General features: G+C 43.5%; 1 protein-coding gene across 1 annotated transcript in view; it reads left to right on the top strand.

Annotated features, from left to right (window-relative positions):
* The window catches only part of ZFYVE26 (zinc finger FYVE-type containing 26), a 63,823-nt gene extending 57,576 nt beyond the window's left edge, over nt 1–6,247 (top strand). The window contains exons 40-42 of the mRNA XM_032405389.1: nt 983–1,165; nt 1,758–1,802; nt 4,202–6,247. Coding sequence (XP_032261280.1) covers nt 983–1,165; nt 1,758–1,802; nt 4,202–4,405 — 432 coding nt within the window. The 3' untranslated portion in view covers nt 4,406–6,247. The remainder of the gene's footprint in view (nt 1–982; nt 1,166–1,757; nt 1,803–4,201) is intronic.
* Nucleotides 6,248–15,669: the final 9,422 nt, after the last annotated feature.

Raw genomic sequence — 15,669 nt, 5'->3', positions numbered from 1 at the left:
TCCCCACAGCTGTTCCCCTGCACAGCCTCTGCTTGCCCTCTGAGGGGAGCATGGCTGAAGGAAGTGGCAGGGAGCTGGCGGGGGTCCCGTGCAGCAGGAAGAGCCATCAGCATCAAGGACTGCCCCTCCATCCATCCCTAGGAGTTGGCTCAAGGAGTACCTTTCCCGTGCTTGTGGTCAGAGGACGCAGGTGTGACTGTGGCGCTGGAGCAGAGTCTGGAGCAGGGCACTGAAACCACAAGGGGCAGAGTTTCTCCAGACCACCCCCCACCACCACCCCCCGCGCTGGCCCTCCCCAGACAGTTCCACACAGATACCCTAAGGACCATCACTCTCTGGGCAAGTGGGGTCTGGAACACATTGTGTGTGTCTCGAGGATCAATGGCTTCATGAGTGATCAGACTGATTCCTTTCTATTCCACCTATTTCAGTGTTGGAAACAGCTCTCCACACCCAGATACCCCTGGTGGACAGGCAGAGCCGCAGTTCCTCTCAGACTCTGTCAAGGATTGTCATAGATGGGGCCTAAAGTGTTTATCTGGTAGTTTCTAGCAAAGCAGTCTTTTAGTGAATTGGTCTGTTTCCAAATACTAAGGCATCTCTTGGCCGAGCACCAAGTGTCCATAGCAGCAAATACCAACCCCCAACATCCCTTTCCTAAGACAAAGATGGCTCATTAGAAGAACGAACTGGCCTTGGGAATTTGAATAGAATATTTTCAGAAAGTGGCATGGCATTAAGTGAGGTATACCATGTTAGATATCAAGGTTACGATGTTTATGGTTGCTTCCTGAAATGTCTGCCTCATTCCAAAGAGGAACTTTCTGCTTGTTTTTGTTTGTGTGTCATATGAGTATTTTCTATTGTGACTGCAATCAATATGGCTTATCTACACCAAGCAGAGTGGGGGCTTTTTACATGTTGCCTTCCTTCCTACTGTCGGTGTCCCCTGCTCCCCTAAGCCCCTCGTTCTGTGTTCTAGGACTTCCAGCTGGACGCCGCCGCCACCTACTGCAGAGCTGCCCGGCAGTTGGTGGAGCGGGAGAAATACAGCGAAATACAGCAACTGCTCAAGTGTGTCAGTGAGTCAGGCATGGCGGCCAAGAGTGATGGGGACACCATCCTCCTCAACTGCTTGGAAGCATTCAAGAGAATTCCACCCCAGGTATGCTCACTCCTGTACCTCTTGGTTCCTCCATCTATTTCATTGTCTTCACATCCCCCCTCTTGCTTTTTCTGTTCCCCACGATATACTCATAATGTATTGAAACTCCGCAAGATCCCTTTATCTTTCTGACTCCTCTGTACTAATGGTCTCAGCCAAATCAACCCTTCCCTGGAAAGAAAATTCGCGCGTATAACCTCTATCCCTGGCAGGTGTCCCTCAATATCCACTGTCTAACATGTGCACCTGTGGGCAGACCCATTTGAGCTTCTCCCTGTGCTTGTAGAGGAGGTCAGGGTGGGTCTACAGATGGTCTTTGAGCCTGTTGCCTATGAAATTGTCCCCCTGTGGCTTCTTCGTGGGGTAAACAGAGCCACATCCATGTGTGAAGGCCAAGGACAGTCCCCTCGGGAGCTGTTCTTTCTCCTCAAATTCCCAAACCTAGTGTTAATCATTAGATTTCCTTTGGTGTTCTTATAGCCGAAGTTGAGTTTAAAAAGAGAACAGGCAGGCTGAGGTTGGATTGGGCCTCAGCTCCCACGCTGGGGACTCCTCTTCCTCCTCTTACGACCGCTATTTCTGTTCTGCACAGGAGCTAGAGGGCCTGATCCAGGCGATACACAGTGATGACAACAAGGTGAGTGGAACTGTCTCCAAACCCTGTTCGTGTCATGAGCAGCACCTGGAGCTAACCTTTTCACCTTTATCCCTTGCTCCCCACAACAGTTCCATTCAACCTGTATCTCCACTTCTTTGTCATCCGGAAGTGGAGCAGGGGCCCAGGCAGGGGTGCAGAGGGAGAAGGTAGATGGAGCACACACAAACATTGACTTCATGAGCCTTTGTCTTCCCACTTCTTCACCTCCATTTTCATGCAGAGCTTCTCTCAGAGACCCCTAGGAAATCCTTCACTTCCATCTTCAGGTTGACTGACTGAATGAGGTTCTCAGAGTGGGTAGGCATTTCTTTATCCTGGAGGGAAAAGGGTACCTTGTACCGGAAGGAAAAAACCCTACCCAGCCCTTGAGCAACAAATAGCTATTCGTGTCTCATTCTCCAAGCAGGCTACTTCCCTGCGGTCAGTGAGCTCTTCCCTATTAAGTAGGACATCAGTGCTTCTGCAAGGAGTACCAGGCAGAATAGAAGTACTCCCAGCTGCTCCTACTTGTGCCTAACCACACGCTCATCCACCCGCCATCCGGAGGAAGGCCCACGGGCCAATAGAAGCATAGGAAAACCAAGCCAGACTGCCCTGGCCACTGGCAGCGGGAAGATCTGCAGCTGAGTCCCTCCTGAGGAAAACTAATGTCAGGCACGTGGCTTCTTACAGAAGCACAGAGCTGCTCCCCGTGGTAGTGTTGCTAATCCTTGGACTGAATTTGCCAGGCCTTCTTCAGTCGAGGGATTAGGGAGAATATGTTCCGAGCATTTCTTCATTTATGCTGGCAGCATCCAGATGACCTCGTATGGAAAGGATGGAATTCTAATACTCTGAATTGTAGAGAAGTACTTTTTCAAAATCATAGTGAGAATCCAGCAGCCAGGCCAGACACCCTGGTTCCCTGAGTCCCAAACTGCAGTCCTTTTCCAAGCCTTCAGTGAGCCTCCCCCTGAATAGGACAAAGGCTGCGTCCCTGGGAAAGGCATGCATTAAAATCTCGACAGTTCTTACTTTTTCAGGTCTTTTTCTCTCAACAGCTGTTCTCATGCACTTAAGTGATCTCAGGCCACAAGGTCTTGCCAAAAACCAGCCTTACTCAGTTCCTATTTCAGACTTTCTGGCAAAATGCCCTCCTCTAGGTAGGAATCTTGCCCGCTTGTGATAACTATGTTTAACGCACCATAGGTACTAAGTAGAGCTAAACCTGTGGGTGAGAGCAAACATCCTGGGGCAGCAGGTAGATACCCAGACAGCAGGCCTTGATCATTTAGTAAGCTTAGAGAATATCTGGCATCTTCTAGCTTTAGCAGACTATCTGTAGTTGAGCTTAGGATAGAAAGACTTCAGCGACCAAGACAGAAAAGAAGGTGGAAGGTTGAAACATGAAGGGAAAGGAGTCCCTTCCAGCCACCAGAAGGGACTGTCACAGCAGAAGGGCAGCTGCTGGTGGAAGCTCTGAGGCAGCTCCTGAGGGCCTGGCTGTTGGCTGGCCTAGAACACTGGCAAACCAGCAACGTGCTGGTGAGGTCGGGCCCAGGGAAGGCATGGGCTCTGGTCTCCACTACACTGGGGCTTTTTGAGGTGGAGGCCTCCAGAATGCAAGAGAGACACCCCTCATACCCAAAACTGAGACGCTTCTGGTCCAAACAGCAGAAGTCAAGTCAACGTGTGATGAGACCTTAATTAGACCTTTTCTAATGGTGTGTGTGCATGTTCCTACCTGAATTTCCAGTTACAAGATGTTAAATACAGCAGGTCAAAACAGAAAAACAGTGCAAGGGATATCTGTGTGTGCCCATAGTAAGGGAGAGATATGATGTTTTGTCCATTCGTGCATTCATTCATTCACTTAATGCATATTTATTCAGTTCCTACCGCATGCCAGGCCATGCGTGCACTAGGCACAAGTACAAGAAGTAGAAAAAGCAGACACCATTCCTGTCCTCATGGAGCTTAAAATCTAGTCAAGGAAACAGACATCAATCAAATCATCACCCAGACAACTATAAAATCCTCACGTGTGGGCAGTGACAGTGCTGACTGTGAAACGAGGAGGAAGCTGGAGTGCCCAGGATAGTGAGGAGGAGAGCCTCAGAAGCAATAGACAGAGGCCAGACTCCGCCCGCCTGCCTGCTTTCTTCTTTTTGAAATTCTTAGATTATTTGTAATCATTATAAAATAACACAGTATAATAGCTTAACGTCCAGAATATTTAAAGCGTTGCTACAATGTAATGAAAGACAAGAACCCAATCATTAATTTGGTAGGTGAGAAGTTGATCTTTCGTCTGCCAAGCTCTGGGACACAGCTCTGTGTTTGTTGCTTCATCATCCGTGATGGTTTCTCTCTGGCTGTCTCTTCTGCCCCATTGCCAGGTTCAGGCCTACCTGACATGTTGCAAACTGCGTTCTGCCTACCTGATTGCCGTGAAGCAAGAGCACTCACGCGCCACAGTCCTCGTCCAGCAGGTGCAGCAGGCCGCCAAGAGCAGCGGGGACGCAGTAGTGCAAGACATCTGCGCACAGTGGCTTCTGACGAGCCACACCCGGGGTGCCCACGGCTCAGGCTCCAGGAAGTGACCATGGGCAGCGGGGCCTGAATACTGTGGAATGGGAGAGATGGAGATGATCTCTACCTCTTTCCTCCTGTGCAGTGGGACTTCCCTGGCTCTGCCCCAGGTCGGAAAGAGCTGGATTGGACCCTACTTGCCATCTTGGGCAAGGATAGGACCTTTCACGCCACGCAAGTGCCATGTTTCTGTAAAATTGTGGAATCTGTATGTTTGTCTGGAGATGGCCAGTTCTTTCTACCTCAGAGTGAGTGAGTGTGCGTGCACTCTCCTGTGCACTCATGTTTACACCTAAGCATTTCTGAACAAACAAAACATCCCCCCCCCCCCCCCCCCCCAAAAGAGGCACTTTACTTTAGACTTCTGCCAGTCTGAAAACCTTCCCTGCGTTTTGGTTCTTAACCCGGGTCATCCTGTTTGTATGCAGTTCCCTCCGTGTGGAGATGCTCAGTAGCTCCTCATAACTAGAAGGGTTTTACAGAGAATTCTAGAGCAGCACCAAAAGGATTGCCTCTTATTTCTTCCTTCCCCTCCCCAAATTCAGAGATGGCCTTGGGGCAAGTGCTAACTGTGGAATAAAACTGGTCCACGCATGTCCTGTCACAAGCACAAGGAGTTACCAGGAGTCTTTGGAAGGTAGTGTGAACAGAAGGATCCTCAGGTGCCGGCGTCTGAAAACTGTGGATTCACACAGTGAGGGGGTCAGAGCCCCACACACCGGCAGGCAGGGCACCGTCACATCCATCCCACAGGGAGAGAAAAGTGAACCTCTCCAAACAAGAATGCAGGGAGGTTGCCAACAAGCACAGAGCTGGCTTCTGCGAATATCCCTGCCACAAAGAACACGGCTCCCTAGTCGAGAGTGAAGAGAGAAATGGTAGCCACGATCCTAGAACTAAAATGGCTAGACTGCCTGTTTGAATTACAGTCCTATTTGTGCCCCTTTAAAATGGTTAGGAAACTGCTTCCTCTTCTCTCCTGCTTCTCCACAGTCTCAGCAGGACCACAAGATGAAGACACAGAGGCCCAGGGTCATTGAGAGGGCGGTGCACTTCTTTGTCTTCACAGAGGGAGTCATGGGTTTGGCCTGTGGATAAGAGTCAGAACAAGGGGACAATGAATAGGTCCCCATCCAGTTGGTGGAAAACCAGGTGAAGTACTCCTTTCATTCTCCCACACCAGATGTGATTTAGAAAGGGTCTGTCATCCTTAATGACTTGGATTTGCAAATGAGGGCCCTAAGGAAAGCTCTGCAACTCTGAGCCTCCCACCAGCCGGAGCTCAGTCTGAGGATCTCACATTTGCTGCTGAGACAAACAGGAACTGGAAGCCAAAGTCAGTATCTCTGGTGCTTAGACCCTATGGATTTCTCTCTGAACCAGGTTTTTTGATAGTAAAAAACAACTATTATGGGCATCTGTCAAATTCAGAGCTTTGGTCCTATAGAGAGGAGAAAGACTCTGCAAAGAAAATATTAGATCTCTTTTTGGGAGAAGTTTAACAAGTGAAGTGGTTTTTCCTTTGAGTCATAGAATTGTCTTGTCTTCCAGGAAATGTCATTCCCTGGCATCTGCTTGCCCTTCTGAGTCTGCCTGTCCTCTTTGCACTGAACATAAGCACTTTATATGAATGGGTTGCAAATCGTGCAGCTCTTAATTTGGGATGTTAAGACCAGATTCTTCTGACTTTTTTCCTCTAACTAGTTGAACTATAAAATAGGTAACCATTGACTGGACTGACTAAGATGAGGCTAAAGGTCTTTGAGCATCACGCTGTGGTCTCCAGGGAAAAAAAAGTACATGTTGAAGGGTTGAATGTTTTACTACAAGCAAGCCACAATAAAGTGTCTATCCTACCAGTTTCTTGGCTTCGTGACTTTTTTTGTGATGTCTTGCTCTTACCCTTCCCTTCCTTTTTGCCTTGTGTTCTGTGTGAAGAGAAACCACAGGTGGGGGAGCTCAGATGGTCTTCAGTTCTTGAATTTTCTTGAAATGATTCCCATCATAACTAATGACTCTTTGGTTAGGATTTTTTTTTTTTTTTTTTTTTTTTTTTGCGTGGTTAGGATTTATCTCAAGTTTCCTATGTGTTCAAAACTATTAGTGTACTCTACCACCAGAAAACTTTTTTGCTTCAATTGGGGTTGTAGGTGGAAGTAGGTTATACATTCATCAGGTATAGAAAGTAAGTGAAAAAAGTCCCTCCCATCCCTGTCCCCTCAACCCAGTGCTCTCCCAGAGGCCACCAATGTTACCAGTTTCTAGTGTATAGTTCCAGAGCTATCTTACTGTGTAAACTAAACAGCAATGACTAAAATATTCCATGGTGAAAGATATGCCATAATTATTTAACCAGTCTCTTGGATATTTTAGGTCATTGCTATCTTTCACCACTACAAACTATGCTGCAGTGAATTATCTTGTCCCAAATCCCCTGGACAAGGATGAATGGATGTGTGCATTTGGCAGATATTGCCAGTTGCCTTCCAAAGAGGTCATAGCAATGAACTGTTCCACCAGCAGTGTAGGACAGAACCCACTTTCCCATATCCTTGCCATTGAACTTTGTGGCTCTTGGCCAGTCTGATACATGAAAAATGGTACTGAGCATTTTTTTAAGCTGCTCATCATTTTTAAAAATCTGTATGTCTTTTTAATATCAACCAAATTGTAAATCTTCAAAACCAAGTGTAGGATCTTTGGGGAAAGTAGAACTGAAGCTTAAATTGTTTTCTTGCCACCCTCTTAGAGCATGTGTTTACAGTATAATACTTAAGCCATGGACTGTAGCATTGCTGCCATTATCTCCTTTCCCCAGATACATGACCTCCTCTAAATTTCTCATTAAAAAAAAAAAAAGTTCAGAAATTGTGATGAAAGTAGACCTGAAAATCACCTGGTATGGACATGGCACAAAGATGTATCACAACACAGATAATTAGAACACCCAATCTAACTCTAGGATAGGGGACTATAGACTATGTTTAGAAACCTGAGACACTCCAAAGTTACCAGTTATCTTTGGCTGGAGCTTAAACGAAGTAGGTCAAATGCTTTTAGACTGTCTTCATACCCAAGCAACCAAATATGAATAGTCCCATAACCCAAAGGTTATGGCCTTTGTTGGTCATCATCTCTTCCATAGTAATAATGTCGACTGACCTGTCCTTAAAACTTCCAATTCCTCTACAACAAATTCATTCCACATCTGGTTATTGAATGGCTTTCTTCAGAGGAGTGCTTTCCTGCTCGTTTCTTCGTGTTGTTATTTCTGCTTGGAACCCTTCTTTCACAACCTCCCAGTCTCTACCCCACCCACCAGTCTACTGTTGTCAAAACCCTTTCTTCAGGTTCATTTTAGGTCCCATTTCCTCTACAGATTATTTCTCTGGCTATATACTTCCTCTTCATCCTACTTAAAGGCTGAAATTCTTCAAGGTTCTATCCATTCTCTCTTGACCCTTATACTCTCCCATACAATCCCATAATTTCAGCAATCATCTTGGCTTGCTGAGTTCTAAACCAAAGCTGTCCCTCTTAATTCCTGTCCACATCAGACCTGCCTTTTGATTGTTTCCAGGAAGTCACCCACATGGATGACCACGTGGCTAATATTATAAAAATATTAGCAAGTCCAAAATGGAACACATCCTATTCCACCCACAAACCTGATCTTCCTCCTTCAGTGATTTGTATTACTGTTATTATCACTGTTAGGCATGCTGCCTGGGTTAGAAACATCAAGGTTTCTCTGTATTGACTATTTCTTCCCATTCCTCATTCAAACCTTCTGGTGCGTACCATGCATCAAGCATATATCCAGTTGGAAGCCAAATGCTATTATCATCCTACCTTTCCAGTCAGAAGAACCTCAATTTAAAGGAAACAGGAACTCAAACAATGGAAATTTGGCTCCTGCTATCTTTTTAGAAGTAAATTGTTAAACTGATATGTCACCTGCATGAGATTGCACCCACAAAGAACTGTAGCTTTTTTTTAGAGAGAGAAGTGACCATAGAATACATTGAATGCATCTCTTATTTTTTCATTCAATTATTTATTCAACAAATAAATACTGATTACAGTTACATAGTGAGCTGCATGCTAGAGATATAAAGATGATCAAAATAGACAAAGTTCATGTGCTCCTGGTACTTACAGAGTCCTCACAGATGTCCAGTCACTTGCTGTACTCACATGTAAAATGTTATTTGAGCAGAAGTCCAGGGTGTAAATGAGAGCTCTCGGGAGGAGCACTGGATATGGGCTCGAGGGAGATCAGTGAAGACTTTCCAGCAGATGTAATGCCCAGTATATGAGTGGGGTGGGGGGGTTTCCCGGCAGAATGAACAGCTTATCCGGGGGTCCAGAGACAACAGAGCATCTGACTGAGAGAAACTAAAGAAGTCAGCTGGAACCCAGTCAGGGTGCTGTGACAAGGTCATGTGATGTCTTGTAAGCTTGTTAAGGAGTTTGGGATTTAACCCATCGGACAATAGAAAGACACCAGAATGTTTTAAGCAAGAGAGTAACATGATGTGACTTAAATTTTAAGATCATTTGGCTGCAGAAGGAAGCACAGTTCAGGGGAAAGAGTAGAAGCAGAGATGCTAGCAAATATGGGCAGTACTGAGGCTTCCTGAAGCCCTTAGAATAAAGTCCAAAATCTTTCTTTCTTTTTTTTAAGATTTTATTTATTTATTTTACAGAGAGAGAGCACAAGCAGGGGGAGCGGCAGGCAGAGGGAGAGGGAGAAGCAGGCCCCCCGCCAAGCAGGGAGCCCGATGTGGGGCTCGATCCCAGGACCCCAGGATCATGACCTGAGCCAAAGGCAGACACTTAACTGACTGAGCCACCCAAGTCGCCCCTATAAAGTTCAAATTCTTAACAGGGCTCACAAGGACCTACCTTATTAGATCCCTGCCTACCTCTCATGTCTCACCTCCCACCCCACCCCCTTCTTTTAGTTCCCAGATGTGGCATGTTCTTTGCCCCCTCTGAGCCTGCTGCCTGGCCCACTTTCCCCTCTTCACCTGGTGACTCATCCTTCAAGTCTTGCTTAACCATATGCCACTTGGTTCAGGAAGTCTTCTCTGACCTCTTCCCCCTTGCCCAGATTAGGACACTTCTGCCAAGTGTCCTTGTAGTGAGGGCAGGAACAAGAGCTGTCTTGCCCACTTCATATTCCCCATGCTTGCAATAATCCTAAAACATAGGGGCGGGGGTGGTGGTGGCGGTTAATAAGTGAATAATCTGATGGTGGCCTGAAGAAATCTATGATACAACGGGCACGCAGAGGAGGAGGAAGCTGGCAGCAGGTTCTAGAGGGAGGAAGAGAACCAGGAGACTAGAAGTCATAGAGGCCAAGGAAGTAAGTTGACTTCCAGCTCCATGTGGCTCTTTTTACTCTTGAAAACCACCCCCGAAGAGTCAAGGAGGAACAGACTCTAAACAAACATACCTCCAAACAGAAATGAACAATATAGGGGCGCCTGGGTGGGTCATCGTTAAGCATCTGCTTTCAGCTCAGGTCATGGTCCCAGGGTCCTGGGATCGAAGCCTACATTGGGCTCCTTGCTCAGCGGAAAGCCTCCTTCTCCCTCTCCCACTCCCCTTTCTTGTGTTCCCTCTCTCGCGGTCTCTCTCTCTGTCAAAAAAATAAAATCTTTAAAAAAAAAATGAGCGATATAAAGATTTAAAAATAGATGGAGTGTTACTTCTGCTGTAGAAGGTGGAAAGGAAGAAAAGATGAGGGGGATACAAGTAAGTTTGCTGATTTGGTAGCCGAAGGACCATGTTCTCTATGAAGTCAGAGGAGAAGTCACCTGTTAACAGCCCAAGGTTGCTGATGGGTTGAGTGACTTGAGAAGCTGGAGAAGACGTGAACCACGTGTTGTAAGCTGAGAAGCAGTGTTCTGTGAAGCTTTTGAAGTTTATTTGGGCCTCTGTGGGTGAAGGGGTCCCTGAGAGCTGTATTCTGGGGTGGGGGGCAGAGAGACTGGTTGCCATTAGCATTTTTATGCAAGTATTGCTGGTAAATTGCCTAAAGAGCTCTCAGAAGACCTTAAATTCCCATGGCTCCAATTACTCATTTTTTTTTTCTTTTTTTCTCATTCTAAAGCAACATCCACTTTTGTACCTAATTTTGTATCTGTAGTTTTGTATTCTCTTCTTTTTTTTTTTTTTTAAGGGAGAGAAAGAGAGCATGTGCATGCAGGGTGGGGGGCAGTCAGAGGGAGCGGGAGAGAGAGCATCTTAAGCAGGCTCCATGCCCAGCGTAGAGCCCAATGTAGGGCTCCATTTCACCACCCTGAGATCATGACCTGAGCCGAAATCAAGAGTCGGATGCTTAACCAACTGAGCCAGCCAGGCACCCCGTATTCTCTTCTTAAATATGGTCCCACAAATTGCCTAAGTTTCTCTGGATCCATCCTTGACTGTGGGGAAACAAGTGATCAGGCAGCACTGAAGCCAGCTGACGTTGAGGACCAGTGGTTGATAGTGGTTCTAGACTGCCAGGCTGTGTGATTTTCTCCAGAAATCAGAGATTTGGATTCTTCAAGGCTTGGCTTTTGCTAGACAGGTGTGATAATAGGACAAGGGAATTAGCAAGGGGAGCTGGAGGAGAAGGAAGTTAGGTTAGAGTGGGATGTTGGAAGGTAACATATCTGAGGAGCAGCAAGTTCATGTAATGACAAGGTGTCCAGATGTGACCCTTCTCATGGGAATGGGAGACCAAGGAGGAGTGAAGGAGAAGGTCAGTGCTGAGGAGATCAAGGAACTGAGTCTGAGTGGACATACAGCACACTTTCAAACACTAGTGCTTTGGGCAACCCATATGTACCCATGGTTATCATCCTCCTACAGTACCATGATGGTATTTGAGTCAAGATATTTACTGTCTAATCATGAGGCAGAATTCTCATATGTTCAGTAAACAATCTTTCTTTCGTGCCAGACTGACATTAAACCTCTATGGTAGGCATGGGCCCTGGCACAGGAAAGGCACTTCTTCTTTGGGAATTCCCAGAGCTGGGCCGTCAGTGCACATGTCTGGACTATGTGAACAGTAATGCCCTTAGACCCAGGCAAGAAGGGCTCCTTCCCTCAGTCATGCACTTTAAAAAACCCTACATTTCCCAAAAATGCACTTGAAAGTAGTAAATTTATTTAAGAATGTGTGAACATCTCTGTTACTTGGGCTCTGATGCTCAGTTCTGACATAACACAACCTGATACCCTAAACATCTGCTCTCATGCCTAACACTGTTAAAGCCCCCAGGAAAACAAGTTTGACTGCCTCCAAATGCTTTAAAGGTGTTGTAGATGGTGCCGCTGCTCCTGAGTGCAGTGAGGGTTTGAACAGAGGAAGCGACTGGGGAGAAGAGAAGGCCAATTAGGCACATTCATTCTCAGCATGAGGATCACAGATACTTGCATTAAAATGGGTATCATTTTCAGTAGTGCTGAGTGTCTATTTTTTCTTGTCTCTCTTCTTTTTCCAATGTGTGTGCTTGCAACACTTGTATCTGGAGGCTAAATAATAATTCATTTAACCTTTAAATTGATAGACATGAAGGTGTAGAGGAAACGTGAATGAAATATAATATCCATTGTTTACACTGACAACTAAATGGACATTGAATATTAGAATCATGAATAGTTTTATTTTTACAAAAACTCCTAGAATAAATTTTCAAAAGGTAAAAAACTTAGCTTTATTTAAATAATTTTTATTTAAAATGTTGATATTTGGGGCATCTGGGTGGCTCAGTCGGTTAAGCATCTGCCTTCAGCTCAGGTCATGATCCCAGGGTCTTGGGATCAAGTCCCACGTCGGGATCCTTGCTCAATGGGGAGAGCCTGCTTCTCCCTCTGCCTGCCACTCCCCCTGCTTGTGCTCTCTCTCTCTCTCTCTGTGTCAAATAAATAAAATCTTTAAAAAAAATAAAAATAAATAAAATGTTGATATTCATAGCTATACTGTAATTTTTTTAAGATTTTATTTATTTATTCATGAAAGACAGAGGCAGAGGGAGAAGCAGGCTCCCCACAGAGCAGAGAGCCCGATGCAGGACTCGATCCCAGGACCCTGGGATCATGACCCCAGCTGAAGGCAGACACTTAACCAACTGAGCCACCCAGGCGTCCCTATACTGCATTTTTCCCTTTAATTTGAATAAACAATTATTCTAGAAGGAAAATAACCTAAGACATTTAAGGTAATTTTTATTTTTGCATTTCTTTAATTTACATTTTTATGAAAACATTTAAATTGCATTTATTTTAAATACAATTATATTTTGTATTTTTTAAATTCTTTAGGTAACTAATTACTGCCACTAAAACACAAAATATTGGATGATTATAACAACATAACGATTTCGTTGAGATGGAAGCCATATGGAGCAGAACCACCCTCCCACTTTCGCCCCATTGGACTATGAAATGAGCAAGAAATAGGCTTTTATTGTATTAAGCCGGTAAAATTTAGCATTGTTTGTTACAGCAGTTAATCTACTCCTCCTATCCAAACAAGTTGTACCTCATGTTCTATGATCTCAGCTGATTGTTTTGTCTAAGAGATATCATATATCCATGTATAGAAAAAATAGATTATACACATAGATTAAAATTTGGATAAACACCTATGAAAGTATTATAACCAGGACTATTAAGACTCTGTACTAGGATGTTAGATTAATTATCCCTGTGGAGCTTGAAATTAATGGAAGATGACAGATACTTGGAGTGGAGAAAAATACAATCAAAGCAGAGTCAAAATGTCACGTTACAGATGAGGAAATTGGATGAAAGTAGGTCAAGAAGACATCTGCCTTAAATCAGGAGTAATGATAGGGGAATGTACGTAAAGAAAAAAAATGGTAGATGGGGTGCCTGGGTGGCTCAATCAGTTAAGCGTCCAATTCTTGATTTTGGCTCAGGTCATGATCTCAGAGTCCTGAGATTGAGCCCTACATCAGGCTCTGCACTGAGCATGGAGCTTGCTTGAGATTCTCTCTCTATCCCTCTGTCCTTTTCCCCACACCCAAAATAAATAAATAATTTTTTTAAATGGTAGAACATCAGCATTCAATATATGGCTTAATATATGTCAATATAATACTATTGTATCAGGACCTAGATTTCAACAATAAAGACCATTTATTGTGTCATGTAACAATAAGTCTCAAGGGGGGATAGCTCCAGTCTTGGTTAATTCAGTGACTCACTAATTTATCATCAGCACCCCAGGTCCTTCCATCTTTCCCTCTACCATCCTCAGCATATGAGCTTGTTCTTTTGGCCATCTCAGCTCCATGACTCAAGATAATTGTGATAGATTCAAATGTCATATTCAGCCATGACAACATCCAACAGAAGAAGACAAAACATTTCTTGTGCCTCACTTTTTAGTCAACATCAAAACCTCTCCCAGAAGTTACCAACAAGGATCCTTCCACATCCCATGGGCCATGATTGAGGCACATGCCTTTTCCAAAACCAATCATTTGCGAGGGAAGTGTGATCACCATGATTACCTTGGACTAGCAGTTCACAGCCCTACTTGCACATCAGAATTACCTGGGACTTTCAAAAACTTTTGCCCAAGAATACAACAATTAAATATTAATCTCTGGGGTAAGACCTAGTCATTGGCATTTTATGTTTTAAAGTAACCTAGGTTTGAAAACAACACTATAATGAGTTAATCAGTCACAGACAGTGACAGTGGCAGCCCACACAGTCTACTGAAAGTACTAATAATTTTCATATATTGAAGTATAGTTGACATACAATATTGTATTAGTTGCAAGTGTGCAACATAGTGATTCAACATTTATATACATTAAGAAGTGGTCACCATAGGAGCGCCTGGGTGGCTCATTCAGTTAAGCATCTGACTCTTGATCTCAGCTCAGGTCTTAATTTCAGGGTCATGAGTTCAGCCCCATGTTGGGCTCCACGTTGGGCATGGAGTCTACTTAAAAAAAAAATTTGAAATGGTCACCATAATAAGCATAGCTACCATCTGTCACCATACAAAGTTGTTACATATTATTGACTATATTCCCTATGCTGTGCATTAAATCCCCATTATTTACTTATTTTATAACTGGAAGTTTGTATCTTTTTATCTCCTTCACCTATTTCACCCATATCCCCCTCACCTCCCCTCTGGTACCTACTAGATAGTTCTCTGTATCTGGGTCTATTTCTGTTTTGTTTGTTCATTTGTTTTGTTTTTAGGTTCCACATATAAGTGAAATCATATGGTGTTTATCTTTCTCTGTCTTATTTTACTTAGCATAATACCCTCTAGATCCATCCATGTTGTCGCAAATTGCAATATTTCTTTCTTTTTTATGGCTGAGTAATATTTAATTATGTGTGTATATATATGTGTATACATGTGTGTATATACATGTGTATATATATGTGTATACATGTGTGTATATGCGTATATGTGTGTGTACATGTACATGTATGTGTATACCTACATATATATGTATATGTAGATGAATAAAGAAGATGTGATATATACATACATATATATGTATATATTATATATGTGTGTATATATGTATACATGTATATACATATATGTATATGTACATAATATGTATATACTATATGTGTGTATATATATGTGTATGTGTATAAATGTATGTATATGTACTTATGTATGTGTATATATAGATGAATGGATAAAGAAGATGTGATATATATATATATATTTTTTATCCATTCATCTATCAATGGACATTTGGGTTGCTTCCATATCTTGACTATTGTAAATAATGCTGCAATGAACATAGGGGTTCATATATCTTTTCAAATGAACATTTTTGTTTTCTTCAGGTAAATACTCAAGTAGAATTGCTGGATCATATAGCATTTCTTTTTTGGGGGGGTAGTCTATTTTTAATTTTTTGAGGAACTCCATATGTTTTTCATAGTGGCTGCACTAATTTGCATTCCCACCAGCAGGAAATCATTCATTTTCATTTCCAAGGAAAATGTGAAAATACTGTGCTTTTTAAAAAATGAAATTTATTTCCTATCAATCCTTCCCAGGGGCAACCTCTTTTATGTGTTCATTGTATATGATTTTAGACCTTTTTCTGTGCTTTCACAAACTTACGTATATACCCACAGAAAATATATGGTATCATGATATATGTGTGTAATCTTTAAATATAAATCTTATCTCCCACACACATTCATCATTCTGCATTTCATCAATTTATCCAATCGTGTGTGTGTCTTCATA

This window comes from Phoca vitulina, unplaced genomic scaffold (assembly GCF_004348235.1).
Source record: "Phoca vitulina isolate PV1807 unplaced genomic scaffold, GSC_HSeal_1.0 scaffold7, whole genome shotgun sequence".
Classification (NCBI taxonomy): domain Eukaryota; kingdom Metazoa; phylum Chordata; class Mammalia; order Carnivora; family Phocidae; genus Phoca; species Phoca vitulina.
The sequence above is the reverse complement of the archived record's forward strand: the minus strand, read 5'-3'. Positions and strand labels throughout refer to the sequence as shown.